General features: G+C 34.1%; 2 protein-coding genes and 1 non-coding gene across 9 annotated transcripts in view; 2 read left to right on the forward strand and 1 right to left on the reverse strand.

The window, feature by feature from the left end:
• LOC142355662 (uncharacterized) overlaps positions 1 to 10,961 on the forward strand; it is a 62,090-nt gene extending 51,129 nt beyond the window's left edge. For all 4 annotated transcript variants that reach the window (XM_075407766.1, XM_075407745.1, XM_075407753.1 and 1 more), the window contains 2 exons: positions 4,415 to 4,626; positions 9,340 to 10,961. In XM_075407766.1, the coding sequence (XP_075263881.1) occupies positions 4,415 to 4,626; positions 9,340 to 9,514 (387 nt within the window). In that variant the 3' untranslated portion in view covers positions 9,515 to 10,961. The remainder of the gene's footprint in view (positions 1 to 4,414; positions 4,627 to 9,339) is intronic.
• Positions 4,236 to 4,308, reverse strand: Trnak-cuu (transfer RNA lysine (anticodon CUU)). Its single transcript has one exon. It is a non-coding gene; the product is annotated as a tRNA-Lys (tRNA).
• Positions 10,962 to 18,147: 7,186 nt separating the features above from the next.
• LOC142355702 (mitochondrial import inner membrane translocase subunit Tim10-like) overlaps positions 18,148 to 26,810 on the forward strand; it is a 42,945-nt gene continuing 34,282 nt past the window's right edge. For all 4 annotated transcript variants that reach the window (XM_075407802.1, XM_075407794.1, XM_075407784.1 and 1 more), the window contains exon 1: positions 18,148 to 18,407. In XM_075407802.1, coding sequence (XP_075263917.1) covers positions 18,271 to 18,407 — 137 coding nt within the window. In that variant the 5' untranslated portion in view covers positions 18,148 to 18,270. The remainder of the gene's footprint in view (positions 18,408 to 26,810) is intronic.

Consider the following 26,810-nt stretch of genomic DNA (forward strand, 5'->3'; position numbering starts at 1 on the left):
AGTCAAGTGTGACCACAAATTTAATCACGCAAATGAATAAAAAACTCGCTCCACTAAGAGCGAAAAATGACGTCACGCACGCACTTCAGTTGAAATTGCACGAACGATTGAACAAAAGCAGATTTGAAGTGGTTGTGATGTCATATTGTTTGCAATTTTCTCAAGGTTTTTTGTATATCTTTTGAAAATTTTTTTCGATTTTTCTGTGCATCTTCAAGGTTTGATTTTAAGCTGCTGTATATTTTCTCGAGTTAATGGAATGGTAATCAATTTTTTAATGACCTGTTTTTTTGCAACTTTTTGATATTTTTTTATGTTCCAAGTTTATGGATCTTTATGAGCCAGTGAAACTATTTAAGGAGTGAAATAGGGACACTGAATGGTAACTTGAGACAATAAAATGGTTCTGAAGGTTTTAATTTCACGAATTTTAGCAAGATTTTAAGATTTGCGGTTGTTTTTAATTTTTTTGAATATTTGTCTTTTCTGAGTTTAACGATAATAACTGGCCAACCAAACTCGAGAAAAGACAAATATTCAAAAAAATTAAAAACAACCGCAAATCTTAAAATCTTGCTAAATTTTGTGAAATTGAAACCTTCAGAACCATTTTATTGTCTCAAGTTACTATTCAGTGTCCCTATTTCAGTCCTTAAATAGTTTCACTGGCTCATAAAGATCCATGAACTTGGAACATAAAAAAATATCAAAAAGTTGTAAAAAACCAGGTCATTAAAAAATTGATAAACATTCCATTAACTCGAAAAAATATACAGCAGCTTAAAATCAAACCTTGAAGATGCACAGAAAAATCAAAAAAAATTTCAAAAGATATTCAAAAAACCTTGAGAAAATTGCAAACAATATGACATCAAAATAATAACTGGCCAACCAATCTTTTTAAGTCTTCCAGATGGGTTACAGAACTCCAGAGACAAAAAACGGTTTCGAACATTTTTTTCTCTGCGAATAGTAGAAACTTTTGTTTTTAATTCCTAGGAATATTTGAAAATATTCCTAGCTCTTTCTCGTTCAGGTTTTATCTCTCGCACACTATCTCACTTTATTTAACTCTTTTGTTGATGCTGCACTTTTATGTGGCGTGAAGCCATCATCTATTACCCTCACCTCATGCTCTTCATTTAAGCTAAAACTAGCCTCACTAAACCGCGGTTAGCTACTGACGAAGCCAACCGCTCGCCGGTTGTTTGAGAGCAATTCGCTCGACGTTAGTCGGTTATGTTTAAACTTTGGGGCTGATGTTTATCCTTAATCGATTTTTACTTTTATGGTGGGTTGTAATAGTAGGCGTTTTTTTAATTTAATACCTGTTTTTTTAGACGCCGTCAGGCTCTTAAAGGTTATTGTCTAGGCGCTCTCGTTGTTTTTAGTTCGTTTTAGCTTTGGATCAATTTTTTTTTGCAAAAGTCACGACACTTGTGTTTGATTTCTGACTTGGCTCACTCTTTTTTTCTACTGAACGGGTATCAAATCCATTTAATCGATGAATATTCCGCAATATAGTGAAACGGAGAGAAAAGAAACATTAAGAAAGAGATTAAGAGGAGACAGAACTGGAAAAAAATGAGCAAAAAGTGAGACTAAATTGAAGGGGTGTGAAGTCAATTAAGATAAAAAACAACAACAAAAAGAATTAAAAACGAAAATTTAACGGCAAAAACTCACTATATTAATTTAAAAGCACCTAGTAACAACGTCAAATTACAATCAGACAAAACCCTAACTACACAAATTTACTATTTTCTAACTACACATCAGTTGGGATTTTTCTTTAATGAGACTAGGTAACAAGTCGACGAAAAGAAATAATGAGGCGAAATTCAAAAATCAATCAACATTTCTTAAACCAAATAATTTCGAATAAGTCTAATAAGTCTTTAAACTTTGTTTTAACAAAATAATTCTTAGTAAATTTAGTAAAGAAATATAATGGAACCAATAGAACCTGTCTGGTTAGACTAAGCTCTAGCAACGGACTTAAGATGCAGAAAAACTCCGTAAATTATCAGTAAACATGCTGGAATTGTATGTGACCTCTGAATGATGAGAATAAGTTACAAATGGTCGAAAGTAACATCAAAAACTGAAAAAAAATTGAAAAATCCTTAAAAATCTTAAAGATCGTATAATATCATGAACTTGCAATGAATTGACTTTTGGAGGACATGGCTTTTTGTCATGCATAGGTAATCAATGAGACCATCTCAATAAGTCTTATGACTATAGCGACAACAACAAAAACAGGCATAAACCAAAAATTCAGTCGAAAAGTGCGAGGAAAGTGACGAAGTCATTTAAACCATACCATAAGTTTTTCTCTGAAAACTTTATCCTAGATCGATTGAAGGTCTTCTTCAAGCCAATGGGAGATATCAATATCAAGATAATGTGATGAAGCTTCAAGAGGAACCAATAATAGGAAAATATCCAAAATGTTTTTTTTTTAAAATTTTGAAATCTTTTGGCATTGAAGTCATATAACAAATACTTAGAAGATAAAACCGCAAGAATAATTTTGGTTGCAATAGAGAGGAAGTAGGTCCTGTCGTTACTGACACCGACTTACAATTCATGAAAATAAGTTTATTATCGTTTAATGTTAAAAAAAAATTCTCGAAAAATCTTTTAGGGACGTAACAGCCATTCGCTGTCCACTGAAAGCTCTAGATAGGTTCACCTAATGTTCATTAAAAACCTATTGCACTGTTAGTCACGGAGTCTGAGCCATAAGACTCTAAAGTTTTAATAAACCTTCAAAAAGAAAATCAAAATTACATTTAAAATTACGAAAACTCAGAGTCGGAGCCTAAGAAAAAACACGAGTGCAAAAAAACCCATTTGAGTATATAGTTCCTCCCCCCAAGTATATAGTTCCTCCCCCACAAGTGGGGTCGAATCAAAAAAGAACCCCCACGGAAATAAACCCCCGCTTTACTATTAAAGAGCCCCGCGTTTGGCCATGCCTATCTAAAGTTAGGTGGGTTTTTTTTCCGTCGGGGTTTATTTCCTAGACCACACGCGAGTGATAACGAACCATATCTAAGAGCGAACGAACTTGCACTACATAACTAATTAACACGAGAGAGGGAGGGAGGGAGGAGAGTGGATAGGATAGATATAGATGGCGAAATAACATAAGAAACAAATAAGCTATGGAAAAACCTGTAAAAGCAACATCAAAATACGATTAAGAAGACGAAAAGTGACATTAGAGACAAAAATACGATACGAACACCAATAATGATTGAGAAGAAAAAGGTAAACGGTTAGAGCAGGACAGAAGACTGAAAACGAGAACGGGAAAACGTCAGAGCATAAAGTAAAGACAGGTTAAATTAAGATCCCGAGGAGGCAGTAGACTGGAAAAAGGTTAGAAATGTAAAAAGACAGAGAGAGATAGGAGAGAGTGATTAAATTGAGATGAAAAGACAAAGAAAAAGCGAGAATACGAGTAAAGGGCACGATAGATGATGCAAATGATAACAATATAGAAAAAGGCTGAATCGTACTGAGAAATGGAATGCAAATGGCGATGAACTAAAAAGGAGGTAATAATTCGATGTAAATGGACAAATAGAAGAAAACACAGAATAGATACAGATAGAATGTCGGAAAGGGAGACAGAGCCGTGAAGCGCTACAGTGAAAGAAGCAAAACGCAGGAAATGTAGGTTTTGATTGAGACAAGAGTGCGAGACGGAATGGGAGTGATGAGAAAGGTAGTACAGGAGAAAGAGGTCAATAAATAAGAGCTCAAATTTTTAATACTTGAGACAAAAGGATTGAGTGCCATGTATGTGAATTTAAAATGGGAAAGAAGTATTCACCAACCAAAAAATGTCGAAAAAGGGAGCAGAGAAAACCACACCACGTTCTTAGGTTCGTTGCTGGGTGTGCTCCTCATGATCTTTCTGTTGCAGCACTTCGGAACTTTTTGCGTCAGCACCTTGTAGGTCATTGGCTCATTTTGAATGTAAATTTTTTCTTTCCTTGATCCTTTTACAACCGGAAACGGAATTTATCACGTTTACACTTTTTTGGACTATGTCTTTTCCTTTATTTCAAACTTTATAGTCAAAGAAATGTCTGCTACTTATTTAATCGGTCAATGAACGTTTTGCGACACAATTTCTCAAAGCAATGCAATGATATTTTTGCGACACAATTTTGTCGGTCATTGATCGTCATTTAGCTTCTGTTAGTAAAGATATAAGTCGCCCAACGTGGGGCTCGAACCCACGACCCTGGGATTAAGAGTCCCATGCTCTACCGACTGAGCTAGCCGGGCTTCGACACAATTTCTCGTACTTTAATAAATTTCTTCTAAATAACGGTCGTTTTTTATCCAGTTCAAAAACAAATTCAATAACGAAATTCTATACAATTTTTTCTAGTCTATTGTGGACAGTAAATCGGATTGGAACAGTCATTTGTACAGCAATTTGAACAAGAAGTGGCCTGAGACACAGGGACAGAAGGTACCACCTGGCCTGAACAGCTCTCAAATATCAAATACGATGCCTACATCTGCAAACACCACCTCCAGTAATCCGATGATAGACAGTGACACTCAGCAGGAGTTTAACAATGCCACTCCAGAAGAACCGTTAGTAGTGTTGACAATGTCTAAATTAATGCGCATATAATTTCAACTCCCCCTAGAGTACATTTTTTTTCATGGGAGGGTGCTATATAACGATACATAACTGGTGACATAAAAACACAGCTGGGATAGATCCATGCTTTGTGGAGAAAAACAGCATTTAAATCTTCATATTTATTATTGTGTATCACAGGCTAGGAATTGTGAAGTAACTAATATTGTCAATATTGTCAACTAACCATAAGAATGCAATAGACTTTTGAAGTTGTTAATATTTGAATAAGTCACCGAAAGTGGGGCTCGAACACACGACCCTGGTATTTATAGTGCCATGCTCTACGGATTGAAATACTTTTTACTTTGGTTGCCGATGTTCTCAACCGAGTTTTTTCTAGAATATAAATAAGTCGCCCAACGTGGGGCTCGAACACACGACCCTGGGATTAAGAGTCCCATGCTGAGCTAGCTGGGCTTGAAAGGAGTTCCTCGCACGTGTCGATCTTTTTACATGTGAGCGTGCTATACAATGATACATAGCCCAGGTCTTAAAAGCACAGCTGGGATAGATAGATCCATATTTTGTGGAGAAACAACAAACGGCAATGTTTTGCATTGATTTCGAACTAAGTTTGAAGCAATTATTGTTAACGTGTCGGAGTTTTTTATTCAAAATTTTTTGCTGGAGCATTCTGACTGTTTTGTTTTGCGTGATCTATGTTTCTCTTTCACAAGTATCACAGCTGACATCGAGTGGCGACTGTTCACTACAAAAAGTCTGCTAAAAGTTATAATTTTTATTAGCCGAATCAGCTTCTCAGACGGCTATTATAGCGCTCCTATATATTTTTTACTTCGTCGAAAAAAGATTTTTCGCTTTACCTTGGTTCAGCCTGTTCAACATTTTGCGTGAAATCCTTTAAACTTCTCTACGCTAATTTCACTCTTCTCTCATTCTGCCTGCTAAAAGTCTTTTTAGGCAGCAGTTGCTCAGCAAGGCAATTCAAAATGAACAGAGTCAGTATCAAAAACAAAGTCAGAAATAGAAACGGGATAAACCCATAAAGCCCAATTTTAGAAGCCTTAACTCAAACTTTGTTTCATTTACCGTCTGTAATGCTTGATGGTATTGATACAAGACCCTGTGTGTTCTCTATACGAAACAGGAGTATATTCAGGTCCAAAATGACATCAAAATAGTTCGCACTTTAAAATTGTACAAAAATCACTAGTTTTCACTGGTTTTTATAGCTGCGAAGCTGTAAGCTGAGCGAAGCTATATTGCGGTGCTCTTTGTTTTTTTGTTTCGTCGTCTGGCGCTCTTTTTTCGTTTTACATTTGTTCACACAGCAAAGCTGAAAAAGTCAATTTTTCTGAATTACTTCTTCCTCTCACTAACGGCATTTGCGCGCGTGGCGTCAATTCTCACTCGCCTTAGCGAAAGTTTTTAGGTTTTTTGCGTGATTAGATTTTGATCATACGTGACTTACCTCACTCAATAAAATGTCTTCTGCACTTTAAAACTTTAGTTTAATTTGAATTTGTCTAAGGTCAAAGGAACTCATATGTGCAGTAAAGGTTCCTAATAAGAGGCTTCTGTGGAATGAATTTTAACAAGCTTTATTAATTCATCGCTGAATGTTTTTTTGCCTAGTTTTTTGAGCGGCGTCGATTTTTTTTTTCAATTTAGATCTGTATCTGTTTCTATCTCTATTATATGGCACGCAGGTCTATTCTTTCGCAGCTATTCCGGCAATCTGCCGGCTATGTTCTCTTCTTTCAATCCGAATCTTAGTTACGGGAATCCACGGGGCGGTTATTTTCCGGCAATCTGCCGCGTATGTTTTAACTTGTTTTCAATTGTTTTGGTTGTTATACTTTTCGACCGTTTCTCGTCAATGAGATTCCAATTTGGATGAGGTACAGTTGTGCACGCCACAATTAAATTCAAAAACAAATGTCAAAGCTAATAAAATCGTTAGCATTAAACTCAAATCCACTAATGGGCACAGCCATTGAAAAGATATCCTTTTGATTTTGCCAATTAAGTGTTTGCAGATGGAATTGCCCATAGATGTGGATGGAATCAAGTAAAATTGCCATATACATGCTCATGTGGAAAATTTTTTAATATAGCACATGCTCTTTACTCGAAAAGGTGGCTATACACACAACAGACACAATGACACCCGTGTCTCGTTTGTCAACCTGCTGATTGAGGTCTGCGATGATGTCGAAGTGGAGCCCTGTCTTCAGACTTTGCAAGGTGAAACCTTCGCAAATAGAAGTACCACGACTGATGACGACGCTCGACTAGATATCAAACCTGAAAACTAATGGCTTCTTCGATTCACGTTTCAACAGAACGTTCGTTGATGTGAAAGTGTTTACTCCAAACGCTGAGATGTGCGTCAGACGCATACTGAATTCATGCAAATATCACGAGTCAATCAAGAATATAAAATACGATCAAAGGGTAATCGAATTCAAAGGGTTATCGAATTCACCTTCTGTCCGTTATCTCATGTACAGGAGAATCTGGTCCGTCAGCATCAAAAGCCTTACCGAGATTGGCTTCCAGGATCAATCATATTTGGACGTGATCACGTACATACGGACAAAAATAAGTTTTGTGCTCTTGCGTAGCACCATACTATGCATACGTTAAGCGCGCTCCATGCACCTGCGCCCTACAGTGGAAGCGTCAATAGGAACCTTTGTGGAGGAAGGGAGGCTGTTGTCCTAATTGTTTTGTATTTGTTCCCTGATCCTGATTAAAAATCACTACTCATTATATTTTGATTGCTATTTATCATATCTATTTTGATTATAAATCTGATGCTCCAATTTCTCTATTTTTTTGCATCTGATGCTTCAATTTTTGACTACTGTCAGAATTGATAAATATACAGAGTTGGCTGGCTGCCCACGATTTGATCGACTGCCCTTTTAGGGGCGGTCTTTCTCTTAGTTGACCTCTTTTTTAAGTGGTTTTCTACAAAGTTGATGTTTGCTGTGTGAACTCCAACTGTATAAAGGTCTTTTGAAATTGACATTGTGAAACATTGTTGGTTATTTTAGTGGACTTCTTTGTTAATGGTTCATGGAGGCTGCTCTAAGGAGGGGAATAGTGTTGTGTTCAGCTTGCCAAATCGTTTGAATTGTAATTCAGGACTTGTCTGGGTATGGTTTTAACTTCTTCGAACAAAACATTGTTGCGCTTTATTTCAATTTTGTCGCTTTGACAATTGGCATATTTTTTTGACTCCCCTTTGCTAGTTTCACTCTTCTGTCAATCTGCTCAAAGTGCTCCTAAACAGCGGTCACCCTGCAAAGCAATCAGAAATAAATACAGATAGAGACAGTAGCAAAAAAATAATGAGCTGGGTTGGCTAAACCCATAAAATACCCGCCTTCTATAATATTGTTGTATCAAGTCTTAGTTACCATATCTAATGTTAATTGGTATTGATACCAATTCAAGTAGGGTCTCAATGGGAAACAGGAGTACGTCGACTACAAAAACGATCGAAATACTCCGCTGTCGCAAATGTGATGTAGCACCACATGACGTAAACCACATTTTCAACTGCAGTAAGAAAACCACGGACCTGAAATTAATTGACCTGTGAGAAAGAGCAATAGAGGTATCCAAATGGCTGGACTTATTTCTATCAGTCCTACAAGACCACACTGCACAGAATAACCCGCCTTCCTTGCCCCTTTCCCCTAGCCCGGGGAACCTATGTCATTCACCACGGCGTAGATGCAGAAAGGTCGCCGCACCACAAGCAAGTTGTGGATAGGCAGTCACACACTACTAATATGCCTATTATTATTATGATACAAATGTAACTAGGGCACCAGATAAAAACAGTAACGAGCGCCTGTATCCCGCCAAAATTACCTGTGAATTGCAGCTCTGTGCGACAGCTACATCAAATCAAAATATCTCGCCTTTTCGAAATATATTTTCTAAACCTATAAAGTTTTTCTTCTTCCGTTTTTTAATCCTAATTGAGGCTGTGGGCATCAATTGCGGCTATAAAAAATGATCACTATTGATCAGTCTGTCAAATGCAATTCTGCAATTGGTTTTGGGTTGTTAGGCGGCGTAGCTATTTTCGCTAGTCTGTTCAATCTAAATCGAAAATTTATCGATGTCATAATCGTAAATATGAAGTTCGGACAGCTGAGTTTTTTTTGCTCCATAATGGCCATGAAAGTGGCGTTAGTGTTTAAGGATCAGAAGCCATTCTTTCTTAGTTCTCTCAGTCTTATTTGGAAACTATTAGCTGGTGTTAGGTTTTGAAATTGATCACATCGTTCAAATAGGAAGGATTGCATGCTGCTTGCGCCACTTCAATGGCTTTTTAATTGCTCTCAAAGGAAGTTTAGCAATTAAATTAGTCCTGTGATCTTCTACAAGATTTTTCGCATGACCGATTTGACTTTCCGTCCTCAAAAACGGTATAAAGCCCACAAACGGAGGGTTTTGAGTGGCTGAGCAGCACTCTTAGAGCTCTACGCTTTACTAGTCTCTAAGTATGCGATTCACCAAAACTGTTTTGACGAGACAATTTTATGGTGTGAAAGGCGGTTCTTAATCTTAAAAGTTTGACCCCCCTCAGTAACGCAGCCCCCCCCCCCCCCTCCGCGCCACTACCGCCCACCTATTCATAAGCTTCGTGATTGAAGAAATTATGTTGACAATTTCAGATACCGGGTGAAGTTCAACTACGAGCCCTCTAGTCACGATGAGTTGCGTCTCGAAGAGGGAGATATAGTATTTGTGACTGAGAAATGCGACGATGGCTGGTTCATTGGGTACCCCGAGAAGAACAAACAGCTCTGTGGGGCATTCCCAGGCAATTATGTGGTCAAATTGGCATAAAGCGCATGTCACTGTTTGTAAAAGCGGAACTAAACCGTCAAAATGTCTTAGAGTAACGTTGGTGGCCATTGTCAAAAGTGATGATATTACTTCTTTTTACTGGCATTTTATTTGTTGAATTGTTGAAATGATTCAGTTACAATAATATTTTGCAACAGAGGATTCAAATTAACCATCAAATTAAGAATCGATGGATTAAATACGAGGCAAAACATAGAACGACGGTGACTATAGTTGTTGAATTTGACTTTATTGGACTATTATTGCCTGAGCGAATCGACTATTTAGTTGAAGTGTTATATTGGAAGGCAGAGAATCCGATTTAAATGCTGGAGTATTGGTATGCTCCGTCGAAACAACATGTCTTGTGATGCTAGTTTGAATGTCGACAAAATTTCATGGCCCTTTTGTAATGCAATTTGACGAATTGAAGAGAAGATACTAATTCAATTGACTTGTAAATAACGATGGATGAAATGAATCGAAAAATCATGTTCGCTGGAAGAATTTAGAAGTACTACTGCAAAGACATCAACTTTGTAGAAAGCTGAGTTGTTCTTTTGACTAGAATGGAATCGGATTCAGTTGTCTAACGAAAAAAGATTACTTCTTTTAGCTGTATGATATCGAAAAGAACGCGTGAACAAACCGAATATACAATGATGTCAAATTGTTGACAATAAAATTGTCGAGAAAATGTCTTTACAGCAGTATGGTCTCACAGGGAAACGCTTTGTATTATTTCTGGAATTTTTTGCAATGATATTGATGAATTAGAGAACGAGCTTAACTGTTCCAAATTAAAAAATTACAAATTTATTAAAAAGAACGTTCCTATTGTGTTGATTGTTCATCTGTGCTTGAGTTTGTCCTTATTTCACGTACTGCAGATTATTTTTGTAATTGTGCTTACGACATTCAAGAAATTCTAAACAGAACATCTCAAATTTATCGGATCATTTCGAACTAAAGAGCCTATCGGACCCATTCGAACGGAATAAAATGTAATTACAATTTCACATCTTGGATAGTTTCGGTCAGTGTTGAAAACTTCCTTGCTTAGCTTAAAATTTCAAATTGTTTCAATGTGAACACTTAAAATTCCATACCGCTTTGTTGTTCTCTCATTTTCTCTCAATTAGTGTGTATAAAGTTCATTTCCCACATTTCTGTTCTTTTCCGAATATTCCTATCTAGGAAACGTTGCAGTTCTATCTCCTACAAATATCATATCACTGCAGATTCAAATATTTTCTACATATCAACAAAAAACTCTACGCAGCTTCACTAATGAGTTGTAAAAATGGCGCTTTTAACAGGTCTAAGTTACAATGTAATTGTGGATATTTAATGAAATTAGCTGTTAATTTTAAATTGTACAGTATAAATTGATGGATTTATTTACTTTCAAGGCACAAACCAGATTAATTTATTTTCCCTTAACAAACTTTCTTTTACTAGAATTTCATTGGTCTCATAACCTCTATCATATCATAATATAGCTGGCGTAGATTCGGGTTGCGAATCTGAATGTCAGTTTACAAAATTTGCGGATGACTTGTTTGCCGTCGTTCCAATGAAATCTCTTGCAATAAAACAGGTGCTTAGGATACAATAACCTTTTGTATCATCAGGATGTCTCTTTTTGGGCGCAAATTGCAAATAATTATATTTTTGGTATCAAGAAATAAATTCAAAACGCGCTCTTAAATTGAAGCAGTTTATTGTCAAAATTCGAACTCACTGAATGGGAGAATTTTTTGGGCTCTTTTTTTAATTGCTCTCAAGCAAAATCTGTAGCAATTAATTTAGTGTAGCATTTAGTTATTTTATGCATTTTTTGTACCATAAATTTTGCGTTTGACCGCCAAATTGTCGTGAATTTTATTGTGGACAAATGGGATAAAATTGTAAATCCTCAGAGCATTAAGCGCTGTGCAGTTATGGTAGAGCCTTCCCAGTCTCTAAGTAATCTATTCACCCAAGGGGCACGTGTGCCGTTAAGTAATATTGTCAAGGGCCGTTCTTTGCGATTCCGTATTTAATCAGCAGCTGTCTAGTTAAACAAAGTGCTTCTGAGTCTATTCTACAATCATTTGCATTTTCGAGTAAGCTAAGTTTTTCGATTTGCTCCTAATATCAAAGAAGCGATTTTGGAAGACATTGGCCCGTAATTGTTTTGAATGGAGAATTTTTTACAAAACAGTTTGATTGGGAATTCCAGCAAGTTTTAGCAATTCTTTTTTATAAATCTTGCAATTTTTTAGTTTTTTTGAAATTAATTGTCATTTTCTAGGCTCTCTAGCCTCAAGAGCCACGGAATTTCCCCTCGGATTTGATATTAACTTAAATTTAATATTTTAATACGTTAATATTTTAATACCTCGAATTTATGCAATTTCTTAAATTATTTTAAATTTTTTTATGTTTGTATTTTTTCCGGCACCAGGGGACCTGGAATCTCCTCTCAATGTTTGAGAAGAGGCTGCTGCATAGTTTCTAGAGTTAATGGGATAGTGATCAATATTTTTTATGACTCGAGTTTTAGTAATTTTTGGATAAAATTTTTGGAAAATTTTTATCATGTTCCAAGTGTATGGATCTTTATGAGCCAGTGAAACTATTTCAGGCTTGAAACAGGGATACTGGATATCCTCTTGAGATGAGTGCCGTTAAGTAATATTGTCAAGGGCCGTTCTTTGCAATTCCGTATTTAATCAGCAGCTGTCTAGTTAAACAAATTGCTTCTGAGTCTATTCTACAATCATTTGCATTTTCGAGTAAGCTTAATTTTTCGATTTGCTCCTAATATCAAAGAAGCGATTTTAGAAGACATTGGCCCGTAATTGGTTTGAATGGAGAATTTTTTACAAAACAGTTTGATTGGGAATTCCAGCAAGTTTTAGCAATTCTTTTTATAAATCTTGCAATTTTTAAGGTTTTTGAAATTAATTGTCATTTTCTAGGCTCTCTAACCTCAAGAGCCACGGAATTTCCCCTCGAATTTGTTAAAAACTTAAATTTAATATTTTAATACGTTAATATTTTAATACCACGAATTTATGCAATTTCTTAAATTATTTTAAATTTTTTTATGTTTGTATTTTTTCCGGCTCCAGGGGACCTGGAATCTCCTCCCAATGTTTGAGAAGAGGCTGCTGCATAGTTTCTAGAGTTAATGGGATAGTGATCAATATTTTTTATGACTCGAGTTTTAGTAATTTTTGGATAAAATTTTTGGAAAATTTTTATCATGTTCCAAGTGTATGGATCTTTATGAGCCAGTGAAACTATTTCAGGCTTGAAACAGGGATACTGGATATCCTCTTGAGAGAATGAAAATGGTTTTGAAGATTTTATTATCACGATTTTAGCAAGGTTTTGAAAAAACTGCATTTGTTTCCAAAATTTTTCATATTTTTTGTCCGTTTCTGAGTTTATCGCCCATTACTGGCCAACGAAAATTTTTGTGTCTCTTGACAGAAGTTGTGAGGCAAAAATGGTTTTGAACTTCTTTTTTAACTGCTAAGTTGAAAACTGTTAAATTTGCCTTTTTCAGTTTTTTTCTAGATGATTTATTTACTGACAAGGCTACAAAACTAGAAGTTGCAGATGCGAATCCCATCATGGAAAATATTCCTTTATCTTTTTTTCTCTCTCTCTGTCGGTTTGGGTTTGTTTCCTCTTTCTCGTTCACGCTTTATCTTGTCTCTCTCTCTCTCTCTCTCTCTCTCTCCCTCTGTTGATGCCGCACTTCAGCTGCTGTTATGTGGCGTAATGTCATCATCTCTGATCCTCATTAACAATCAGGTATAGTAGAAATGTTATTTATCATACATAACTGAACAGGTATTTTTTAGTTTGTTAATTACTCTCAAAAGCAATTTGTAGCAAATATATCCCGTTTCTTTTTTATGCAATTTTTTGCTCGGCCAATTTTTCGTCTGACCCATTTGACTTTCGTCTTCAGAAACGGGATAAAGAGGTAGTACCCAGTTTGCATTAAGTTCTCTCAGAGCCGTTCAGCACACTACTCTTCAAGTATGCGATTAACAGAAACTGTTTTGGAGACTTTTGGTGTGAAGGGCGGTTTTTAGAAATTGATCCCACACCCCCAACCGCCGCGCCCATATATGTTCCCCCAATCCACTTATTCACCCCCGCTGCGCTCACCTTACGCCCCTTCAATTAATCTAAAGCTAGCCTCACTAAACCGTGACTAGCTACTGACGAAGCCAATCGCCCGCCGGTCGTTTGAGAGCAATTCGCCCAACGTTAGTCGGTTATGTTTAATCTCATTGGATTTGGATTATATTGGTGCTCGTCTTTTTTCGTAGTCAATGAGTAGTCAAATAGCCTTAAATTAATCGTGTGTGATAAGTTGGACTAGAAGAACTTGTTAAATGTATAATCGGCTAGAGAATGAAGCCTGGAATAACAAGAAAGAACAATAGAAGGGGTTAAAAGAAACAAGCAAGTTCGAGAGTTTAAGACAATTGGGTTGAATGGATGCTACACTAAGCTTGCAATAGAGATGCTTGTTCAAATCTAGTATTGGTCCATTTTCATAGTTGTTGTTTCAGCTTACATCCGCAAACATTCACATTTTGTTAGTTTTTCACTTCAATCGGAGGTGAAGTCAAATTTGAGAGGTGATTTCAATGACAAAAGAATTGAAGAGTGACGAACTAGAGGGGTAGTTTTCAAAATTTATTAATCACGTGTGGAGCGTCGATTGCTATTTTCTCTTTTTCCCTTTTTGGTGGCCTGTCGTTGTGCATTCTAATCGTGCATAAATGCACTAAATTGGATGCTTTTAGCTTTTATAACTTGACTTTGTTGTCTGTGGGATTAGTGTTGGTGTGTCTGCAAAGTTTTCCGTGTAAAAGTTTCTTTTTCGATTTGACTTTGCAAAGGAATTTCTAGATTGTGATTTCTTGAGCTGCCCTGCTGACTTAAGTGCCTTTCTTTCTCATTCACTTCTTAACGCAGCTAAAATTAAATGATGAAGGTTTACTACTGACCGGATTGTTTACCTTTATTAATGCCCTCAGACGAAATTTGTTGCAATTGTCCGTTTGTTTTTCGTTTTTGGCCAACATTTTATTTGACAGATTTGACGTTTCAATATTTAATTTTCCTTGTCGCGTTTCACTTGTTTATTTCTGCGCTCTTAGTATAAATTTGAAGAAACTGAACTCCTTTTGTGGGAATTTGCCACAAAATTTGGGAACAAGTGCAACGAAGCCGTTATTTCGCTGTCCTATCAACATTGGTTCAGGTCCCTCAGTTAAATCATCCACTGGTAAAGCACGGTCCAATTTCACTCAACGCGGTCCAAGCGTTGAGTAAAATGGGCTGGGTTGGGTTTTTTCTCTTCCCTGGGTTGGGTTTTTTCTCGATAGAGCTAAGAAATCTGGGAATTTTATTGTTAGCGGAGACTGTAAATCAAGTTTGAGCCTTAACAACTTTTGAGTTAAATTCTGAAAACTAGAAGAACAGGTGAAGTCATCTGACGAAAAGTCTGCTTCAAATTCTTTCCCATTTTTTCTCTTTATTTAGGAACCATTTCACTTTGCATAATAAAAATTTCAAAGTGTGATGCCCTGACGTGTTGATAGTTTTTAAACCAGTTTCTACTTGTAGAAGCCATCATTGCTTTTTTTTCGAAATTTGGCTTCAAATCGGAGCTTCTTATTCGTTAACTTTTTTTTACTGAATCGGCAAGTATCTTTGTGTTCCTTTTTGGCTTGCACTTATGAATTGACATGAGCTGAGTAGCTGACAGTGAAAACTGAATCTGATTGGACTAAAATTGGCTAAGGTATAGCAGAACAGGATATTTGCTCCTTCGTTCGAGCATAAAGTTTTACTTGAAGAAATGTGTTCCTAATACAATATATTGACAACGCTTTAATTTGCCTTGGGTTCTTATCAGAAGGAGACAAATGCCTCAAACAGTTGCTTGAAAGATATTCCTCAATGTTATGTGCACCATGAACTCATGATTCCTCCCTGGCCAGTTTTTTCTCCAGCCTGTGCGCCCTTCTAAATTGTTTGCCTCGCCAGTCTTTTGAGAGCAAATCGTCCGATTTTAGTTTATTCCGATCTTTTTTTCTGCTATATTTTATTTCCAATTAATCTCTTGACTGATTTTTTTGTGTGACCCATTTGACTTTTTGTCCTTAAAAACGAGATAAACAGGCAGCGCACAGCGGGTATTAAGATTAATTAGAGGACCTTAGCCGTGTTTAGTGTTCCTCAAAGTGCTTAGTGTGATGAAGCTGCCGGGAATTCCAGAGTTTAAGGTTAAAAGGTCTTTTTTGGGAGTTTTCGAGCCCAAAATGGTGCAATTTTTCTTTTTTATGATCATTTTTGAATTTTTCGTTGAACCAGTCTAAAACCGAGATAAAGCTCGTTTGCATGACATAAGTTCTTATAATGGCAATTTTAGGAGCTATATGTTGTGGTAATCCAAACAAAAACACGCAAATTTGTAATAGTTCCACAATTTTTTCAAGCTTTTACAAATTTTTGTCATTTTTAAAGTTTTTTCAGCCCTAGGTGTCAAGAACCTCCTCTAGAGTTTGATAATAGATTACTCCGTAGGGTTTGATAATAGATAAATATTTGGGAACCATTTCACTTCTGCATAATTAAAATTTCGAAGCGTGAAGACCTGACGTTTTGATAGTTTTTAAACCGTCTATTTTCGAATTTTTTGGTGAATCAGTCTAAAATAGAGGCTGATGAAAGTTGATTAAGTACTTTTGCAAGACATAAGTACTTTTTTGATAATTTTAAGAGCTATAAAATACGCAAATTTATATTAATTTAAACAATTTTTTTGATTTTTGAAAATTTTTGTCGTTTTTTGAGGTTTTTCATCCCTAGCTGTCAAGGAACCTCCTCTGGGGTTTGATAATAGATTACTGCGTAGTTTCTAGTGCTAATGGAAAGGTTTTCAACTTTCTAACATCACAAATTTTATCATTTTTTGACAAAACTTTTGTTTTTGCAATTTATTTTTCTTGACACTGTCATTCAAATTTTTCCAAATCCAGGGGCCATAAAACCTCCATAACAGTTTGATAATAAGTTACTGAAAAGTTTTTGATGGCCATGAAATAGTCTTCTACTCTTTAATATAACAAATTTTAGCAATTTTTTAAAATAAAATTTGCATTTTCCAATTTTGTTAAGAATATGTTTCTCTATCCTCGAGATGCAAGGAACCTCATCTAAGGTTTTGTTAGTAGGTTTCTGCATAGTTTCCAGATGCAATGGAATAATTTTTAAAAATATTTGCTATTTTCAAGTTTTCTGAAGTCGTTTCATTTTTTATTTCTCCAGCCTGAAGTGCCAAGGAACCTCCTCTAGGGTTCAATAATAGGTGATTACATAATTTTTTGATGTATTGGAATGGTTTTCAAGATTTTAATGTCACGAGTTCAATCAATTTTAAAAAAATATGTTTGCAATTTTTAATTTTTTTCCATTGTTTTCTTTTTATTTTTACGGCACCAGGGGCCTACTCCGAGGTTCGGTAATACGCTGCTGCATAGCTTCTGGAGTTAATGGAATGATTATCAATAATTTGATGACTCGAGTTTAAGCAATTTTTTGATAAAGTTTATATTTTCTTGTTCCAAGTTAATAAAACTTTGAGCCAGTGAAACTATATAAGGCTTGAAATCGGGATACTGGATAGTTTCTTGAGACAGTGAAATGGTTCTGAAGATATTAATATAACATAACGATCATTAAAAAGATTTTCTTAAAATTTGCTATTGCTTTTAAAATCTTTGAATTTTTTGTCCTTTTCTGTGTTAAACGACCATTGCCAGCTTACGAAACTTAAGTCTTGCAGATGGGTTACATGACAGAACAACTCCAGAGGCAAAAAATTTTTTCACTGCGAAATGTCTAAACTTTTCTTTCGAATTTTGCACTTTTAGGTTCTTATATGATTTAATTACTAACAAGAGTAGAAAACCAGAAGTTGTTGAGTCAAATGTCATCATCGAAAATTTTCCTAGTTGTCTCTCTCTCTCTCTCTCTCTCTCTCTCTGTCGGCTAGGTTTTCTTTCCGTCTCGTTCACGTTTTTTCTCTCGCACACTCTATCTCTCTTTCCTTAACTCTTTTGTTGATACCGCATTTCAGCTGCTGTTATGTGACGTGATATCATCTATTGCCCTCACCTCATGCCCGTTCAATTAAGCTAAAGCTAGCCTCACTAACCATGGTTAGCTACTGACGAAGCCAACCGCTCACCGGTCGTTTGAGAGCAATTTGCCCCTACGTTAGTCGGTTATGTTTTATCTGTCAGCTATCATTGACAAGGATTTCCTAGTTAGAATTAGCTATAGCTCTTCACGACTGCAAATACAGATTGTCAAACTCATTGAAAGTTTTTCGCAATCTTTGCGTGATTGAATTTAACATGGCTGATTTTTAAAGTTTTAAACTGGGAACTTTTGCTTTAGAGTAAAGAGCAATTGAATTAACGATGAACACTTCAGTCCCTCTATTGAAATTAGAATCTATGGTACTGTATCTTGCCTTGAGCACGGCTGAATACTGGGGGGGGGATCGTGAGCTGGAATCAAACGCCGAGCTAGTTAGGCATCTTTTTCAGGTGAAATGTTGATCATGTAGCACAAATAGTGTGAATGAACCCTTTGTTTTGTTTGGACGTTTGATTCAAATTGCTTGTCGGAGTGAGTGGCCATACCACTCAGCGTCGATTCCAGCGATGAACATGTTTTCCAGATCCAAACCGCAGCAGTCCTCGGGTAGCGGACAGACTGAGATAGAAGTTGCTGAAACTATGCAGAAGTTAGAGATTGAGATGATGACTGACATGTATTCGAAACTATCCGACACTTGCAGGTGAAATACCTCAATAAATCACAAGTGGGCTGGCTTGAATTGAAAATCCTCAATTGAGTATCCCCAAATGTTCAAATGCAAGATAGGATGGCTATCGAGGGTTAAAAACTCCTCAAAAAATCACAAGTAGGCGGGAAACGATATTTTTGTGTGATTGGAGAGTTTGACGAAAATGTTTTTCCCGTTTTTTTCGGAAATTATAACAGAACGATTGGAACATGGAGTGGAAAATAATTACCCAGATGTGTTTAATAGCCGCCTCATCTTCTCAGCCGGCTATTATAGCGCTCCTATTTTTTTTTTTTTACTTCGTCGAATAAAAAAATTTTCGCTTTACCTCATTTTGCCGCTTTTTCAACATTTTGCGTGATATCTTTTTGACTTCTCTAGACTAGTTTCTCTCTTCTCTCATTCTGCTAAAAGTGATTTTGAACATCAGTTGCTCAGCAAAGCAATTCAAAATGAACAGAGTCAGTATAAAAAAATTGAAGTCAGAAGAAGAAACGGGATAAACCCATAAAGCCCAATTTTAGATGCCCGCTATTTGAACGTCGTTCCTATAAGTCTTAGTTACCATCTCTAATGCTTATTGGTATTGATATTAGCCCCTGTAGCCTCTCTCTAAGAAACAGAAGTACGTTATCTTCAACTACGAAATGCCATCAAAATAAATCGGACTTAAAAAATGTTTTTGTACAAAAATCTTTTTTTTTTCAATATCTTCTATTCTTTCAATCCCAATCATGCTTATTGGAATCAACGGCGGCTATTTTCCGGCAATCTGCCGGGTATGTTTTATATTTTAGTGTCATTTGGTATAGTTTGCTTATAAAAATGTGCAAAAAAAAATACAAAAAACAAATGCTTGATTGTTGAAAAATTCTATCGCTCTTGATAATTACATATTATTGTTGAAGAAAACAAAATTTTCCAGAGCTAAAAGGCAAATGTTTTATGTTTTTTATTTTTTATTTAGGTTTTTTTTACTATTTGATATTCGAAATTGCTGGTGTCATATTTGCAGTTGCGAATTAACGTTCGCAAATATGTGCACGATAGAAGTAGTGGGGAAAAGGGGCCCCGTGCACAGCACCCCCCTATTTCACCCCTAAAAATACCCCACCTGTTTTTTTTGCCCTAATCGGACCAATTTTTTTCATATTAGAAAAAAATGGTATTTTCAAGCACTTTTCGACTCGTATTCACACTTCGTGCGAATACTCGTCTCAAAGTGCTTTTTTTTAACACTGTTTAATTTAGAGTACAAATCCAATTCAAATCTTTATCAGCGAATTAATCTTTATCAGTGAATTTACCAATCACGCTTTTCCCTCTTAAATATCTAAATTTTACAAACTGTATAAAAATAGTATTTACACTTCATTCGAATATTCGACTCAAAATGCTTTTCAACATTACCCTAGAACATAGTTCAAATCTTAATCAATAACCGCATCGCAGATATTATATTTATAAATGTGTTCTCTAAATTGATTTCTAGTATGACCGAATCTATATCTATGAAGGTAAATACACAACTTACATTTTGCATTTCTAAATCTAAAGAAAGAAATATGTTTATAAACATTACACATCTTACAAGTTATATATAAATCAGGATTTTTATAATGTTCCTCTAAATGCCCAATATAATTTTTTACTTTAACTAAACTATTACATATATAACAACTATATTCTAATTCTTTACAATTTTCACAACATTTTTTCCAAGGTTTATTTTTGCAGTTATTGCATTTCATTTTTATATTGTCGAAAAATTATAAAATTTTCCCCAATAAAATACACCATGTCCCACTCAACTAAAACTAGTGTCCCGAGTATAAACTTCTGTGATATCTGTGATCTAGAATTTGAAACGAAGAAAGAGTTATATAAACATCAATCTTATGATCCTAAACATAAGGAACTATTAGAGAAAATGTTTGCTTCTGATCTGCGAAGCAGTTCAACGAAGTTGTTTGACAAATTCACTTATTCTGACGATGGATTACTCTATGTTAGACCTGGAACTGAAACTGGAACTAAAACTGACACTAAGACTGAAACCGAACCCGAATCTGAAGTTCCATCAGAGAATCTCGGATGTTGGGTTTGCGGCAATAAGTTTAAAAATCAGATTGGTTTGCAAACTCATATGAATAAACATTGGAGAGAAAACGTTAGCTTAGACGAAAATTATAATATTAAATCTAGCTTTAATCAAAGACAGTTATATATTACTAAATCTAATAATAGTTTAATCAAGGATATTAATGAACCAGTAGATTACATATTAGACGAGTTCAAACCATTTAAATCATATAAATATAAAGTTACTGCTAATTGTTTATATAAAAAGAGAGACTCAGAAGAAGAAAAGACTGTTAATATAAACTTTAGAACAGATGAATATATGACTAAAGATCATCGATTAGATCTAAACCAATGGCTTGATCATGTTAAAGAAATATATGAAGGCCGTGGATATGATTATGAATTTATTGGAATAACAGACATGCAAATAAGTATAGAAAGGACTAAACCATCATTAGGATCTTATATAGAACTACCATTAGACCTAAAAGATAAAACAAATGCGATTTTAAATATTAGGAACAATAAATTTAACTGTCTACGATTATGTATTACAGCTGCATTGCATCCTGCGGCCAGAAATGCTACTAGAGAAAATAAATATATTGATAACCTAGTCGATGACTGGGAAGATAATGAATATGCACATAATTATTTAACAAAAATTCAAAATAAGTATAATATTAATATTTGGTTTTACAGACCAATCCCAGGCTCAGCCAAAGTAGAGCTATTAGAGAAATGCATAGATTTTGTTAAAGATCGTAAGAATGTTCGAATACTAACTTGGGGTGAACATGGTGGAACATGGTCGAAGACCCATTGTGCTCTAATTAAAAATATAGAGGTGTTATTAGAAAGACCTAATGCTAAACACGCAAAGTTTTGGTTTTGTGATAATTGCACCTATTGGTTTAGTTCTCAACATAAATATGAAACTCATGAATGCTGTGTACAAATCAAGCCAAAGATTGTATGCCCTAAATTAAAACAAATCAAATTCAAGAATCAACATAAACAACAAGAAGTAAAGAATGTTATCTTTGCCGATATTGAATGTTACATGAAAGGAACAGATCAAAAGATTGGGGATAACACATATAAAATATCTGAGCATGTACCTATAGCTACAGGCTATAACTTAGATACTAACTATGTTTCATATTTTGGCTCTAGCTGTATTAAAGATTTTGTTAAAGATTTATTAGAGATAGAATCAACTCATAGTATTAAATCTAATAAAACAATGGTATTTACAGAAGAAGATAAACAGTATCATAATACCACTAAAATTTGTCATATTTGTAATAAACCTTGTATTAATAAAGTTAGAGATCACTGCCACCAAACTGGTAGATATAGAGGCCCAGCTTGTAATATTTGCAACTTAAACTATAGACAACAAAACTTCATTCCAGTAATATTTCATAATGGTAAAGGCTACGACTTCAATCTATTATTTAATGAGCTATTTAATCAGAATAATAGTAAGAGAAGAGTTGATATATTACCTAGTACTAATGGTAAAGCCAGAATGTTTAGAATTGATGTTTTAAAGTTTATAGATAGTTATAGTTTCATGACAATGTCTCTTGAAAAGATGGCAAATATTTATGGTGTTAAAAGTAAAACATTATACCCTTATGAATACTTTAAAGATGAGAATAGCTATAATAATAAATTAGGTAATCTATCAATACAAGACTTTAGATCATCGCTGACAACTAAGTTACCAACTCAAGCAGATGTTGATAGCTTTAATAATTCTAATAGTAATAAAACGGGTAAAGAATTAACATTAGAGTACATGGAAAATGATATATTTATATTACAGCACTGCTTCAATCTATTTGTTAAGTTAAACATAAATACATATAAACTCAATCCTCTACATTATATTAGTCTACCAGGTTACAGCTTCGACTGTTTTCTAAAACTAAGTGAAGTTGAATTAGATACAATACAAGATGAACAAATGCTAAAAGACTTCATTGGAGCAATGAGAGGTGGTATATGCGGTGTTTTTGGTAATAGAAAAATAAACAAAAATGAAAACAGAAAGTTGTGGTACATCGATGCTAATAACTTATATGGTTACGCACTAATGCAAAAGCTACCATATAAAGATTTCAGCTTTAGTGACATAACCATAGACGAAGTGTTAAACACTGATGATGATAGTGATTGTGGTTATTGGCTTATCTGTGATTTAGAATACACCAATGAATGTAAAGATAAAACAGCAAAATTCCAATCATTACCCCATAAAAGAGAAGTAGAGAACAATGAACTAGGATGCAAACAAAGACCTTCAACTTCATCAAAAAGTGATAAACTAGTATTAGATCAGAATAATAAATATGAATATCCAATACACTATCGAATGTTAAAATTTGTTGTTAAGATGGGTATAAAGGCTACTAAAGTCCATAGAATAATTAAATTTAAACAAGATTATATTATTAGAGACTATATTGAGCTTAATACTAAAATGAGAGCCGAAGCTAAAACTGAACCTGAGAAAGATATATTTAAGCTAATGAATAATTCCTTGTTTGGTAAAAGTTGTGAGAATCCATTAAAGTATTTAGAAGCTAAGATTCTAACTGATGATTATGAAATACTTAAAGCTGTTAGTAAACCAACATGTAAAGATGTAATTAGATATGATAATTATACTCTAATAGAATTCTATAAAAAGGAAATACAATATGATAAACCGATATATTTAGGCTCAACTGTATTAGAACTTAGTAAACTCCTTTGTATGAATTCTTTTACAATGTATGAATTCTTTTACAATGTATTACAACCATCACTTAAAGATCTAATGCTACACTATATGGATACTGATAGTTTTGTATTAAGTTTTACTGAAGGTAGTATTGATAATAAATATATGGACTTAAGCAATCTCGAAGTTCCAATCAAAACCAATAATAAAGTACCAGGCAAATTTAAACATGAATTAGGAAGTAAAGAGATAGAAGAATTCATAGTATTAAAACCAAAGACCTATAGCTTTAAACACTTCTGTGCAAAAGAGAAAGGAATAAAGAAAGAGAACAATGGTAAACATGAAGACTATTATAATGCCTTAATGGATGATAAAGAAAGAATTGTAGATGAATGTAGAATACAAAAAGTAGGAGATAAAATGACCACAATAAAAACTAGTAAAAGAAGTCTAAATAACTTTGATGATAAAAGATTTTATGTGAATAATATTACTAGCTATGCTCTTGATGAGAATCTATATCTATTCAAAAGAGATTTAATAAAAATGATCCACGAACAAGCTCCGCTTGTGGTAAACCAATCGGGTTCACCGATAAAACTAAATCTAGAGCTAGACAAAGACAAAGATCTACTGATTAATAATATTCAAGATCTAACTATTAATGATGATAGAAAGTTAATTGAAGCTGCTATTGTATTATATAATGAGTTGTATAAATAAAAAATAATTATGAATTTAATTCATTACATCCATAGGGTTGCTAGTTAGTATATTATAAATCATCATCTGAGCCATATATATTCCCATAATGTCTTCCTTAATTGTAGCTTCAGCTATTATCTTTTTATTATTTTCTAGAAATTTTATTATCTTCCACGGATTTAAGTTTTCCTGTTTTACATATTTAGAATAAGTTGAAATTATTAAATCATCATGATTTGGTTCCTTAATATGATCAGGGAACCTGCTTCGCAGATCAATAAACTCATATATAGTATTACAACGTCTTTTACAAGCTAAACATCTTTTTAGGTTAAGAGAGAAACTATTTTTATTATCCATTTTAGTTTTATGATTATAATTTTTCAATATATCAAAAATGACTAAACTAGAAACACTTATAGAATTAAATTATTTAGAAAAACAAAACAGAAAGAATAGATTAGAAGATAAATTAAAACAACAAGAATATTATGGTGAAATAGAAGAGTTATTTGATCCTTTAACTAAAACACTAAATGCAAACAATGAACAGAATCTAGCATTAAGTGAACAAACATTAAGAGCAATAGATTGGCAAAATCAAGAGTTAGATAAACAAACTAAGATGATCGAACAAGCTGGTTTTCAGATAGGAGAAGCCGCTTCTCAGATGGGTGAAACCGCTTCACGGATCCAGGAAGCTGGTTCCCAGATCAGTGAAAACACTTCTAAGATTAATGAAACGTTAAAGTGGACCATAGAGGAAACTCAAGAAATAGCACCAGTTTTTGTTGATACAAAGATAGCCAAGAATCTTCATAAAATGGGTACTCAAACTAATCCTCAATTAAAATTAAATCTTGTAGATTTGCCTACTGGAAGATACAAAATGAATGGTGTTGATATAACCCTAGAGCAGGGTGCATTTTTAGTTAGGGATAATATATACGAATTCTCAGAAGGATTTATTGAATTTCTCACTAACCCAAATGTAACATATAACGATGATATTGAAGAAGATGAAAACAAAATTAAAAGGTTTTTAAAGGATATTAGATATGATTTAGGAAAAGGGGATAAGAAAAGTGCTAGATATAGAACAATAAAACGTATAATGGGGGCAAAAGATGATGTATATGGTAGGGGACTAAATAGCAACCCAAATAATCAACTAAGTTGCCATTTAAACGGTTTAATAGAAAGACTAGAATTATTAATACTAGAAACAAAAGCTGGTCATGATGGATTATATGACGAAATGCTAGATATATCTAAGCAACTATTATCTATGAATATTATTAATCAAGAACAACTAGATAATTTTGTTTTTAAGTATGGTAAATGAAGGGTAAACACCTGGCTACGCCCATAATGATGGAACAACAACAACTCCTAGCTAAAGAAGTATTTAGTCCTCAAATAACAAAGTTTAGAAGAGAAAGAATAATACCATTATATAAAGATGAAACATGGTCAGCTGATTTAATTGATAAGTCATCTTTAAGTAAATACAATAATAATTATAAGTTTATATTAACAGTTATAGATATATTCACAAAATATGCATGGGCTATTCCATTAAAGAATAAATCTGGTTTATCTATAACTAATGGCTTTAAATTAGTATTAGGCGAAAATCCACAAGGAGGCTCTCAACCTAGAAAACCAGAAAAGTTATGGGTAGATAGAGGTAGTGAGTTTTACAATAAAACATTTAAATCTTTACTTAAGGAATATGAAACAGAACTATATTCTACTTATAGTGATTTAAAAGCTGTGTTTATAGAGAGATTCAATAGAACATTATTACACATAATAAATAAACCAATGTTCATCAATGGTGATGGTAATTGGGTAAATATATTAAATGATGCAATCTTAACATATAACAATAACATTCATTCAACAATTAATATGACACCAGTTGATGCTTCTAATAATCCTGATAAGGTTAAATACACTTTTAATTTTAAGAATATTAAGCCAAAATTTAAAGTTGGTGATTATGTTAGAAACGCAGATAAACGTAATATCTTCTCTAAAGGTTAAACTTCTAATTGGAATAGAGAACTGTTTAAAGTTAATGAAGTTCTAAAAACACAACCACCAACATATAAGATAGAAGATATTAATGGAGAGATAATAGAAGGTAAATATTATGAACAGGAACTATTGAAATCTGAGTTTGATTTTGAATCTAATAATGAAGTTTTGGAATCATTAAATATATTTCTTAAAATAAATAATGACAAGAAACAGATTCAATCAGGCTAAAAATCAATCAGGGAACTCACTTCTCGGATTAACATCAACAATCAGCTCCGCTGACCGTTGGCACAACCTAACACTAAGTAAGGCTCGTGGGTTATTCCTAGAAGATAATGATAATATTGACATGAAGGATACCTATAAAATTACAAATGTACATCCTCCGTTAGATGAAAAGGATGTGGTTAATAAAGAGTATTGTGACAATAACTTATTATCCTCTTCTAATAAAATAGAAATTTTAAGTAGAAACATAACTGAACTAAGAAAAGGTGATTTTGATAAAGTTACAACTAAAACATTACAGCTAAATGAAACACAAGTTAATGAAAATCTAATTAAAGAATTCATTAAATCAGCAAATGAAGTCACAAATGTTGTTAACTTTTGTAATAAAGTTGCTGCTGATACTATCTCTAAATATAATCAATTAAAACAAGAGATTGATAATAATAAGTTTAATCAGAGTGTTACCAACATACATTTAAATGATATGTTTACTAATGGTCTGAGGGAAATGAAAGAATACAATAAATCTCTTAGAGGTGTTATAGTAATATATATAATTTCTATACTTTTACGAAGTAAGTTACTTGATA

Source organism: Convolutriloba macropyga, chromosome 2 (genome assembly GCF_964194025.1).
Source record: "Convolutriloba macropyga chromosome 2, txConMacr16.3, whole genome shotgun sequence".
Lineage (NCBI taxonomy): Eukaryota > Metazoa > Xenacoelomorpha > Acoela > Convolutidae > Convolutriloba > Convolutriloba macropyga.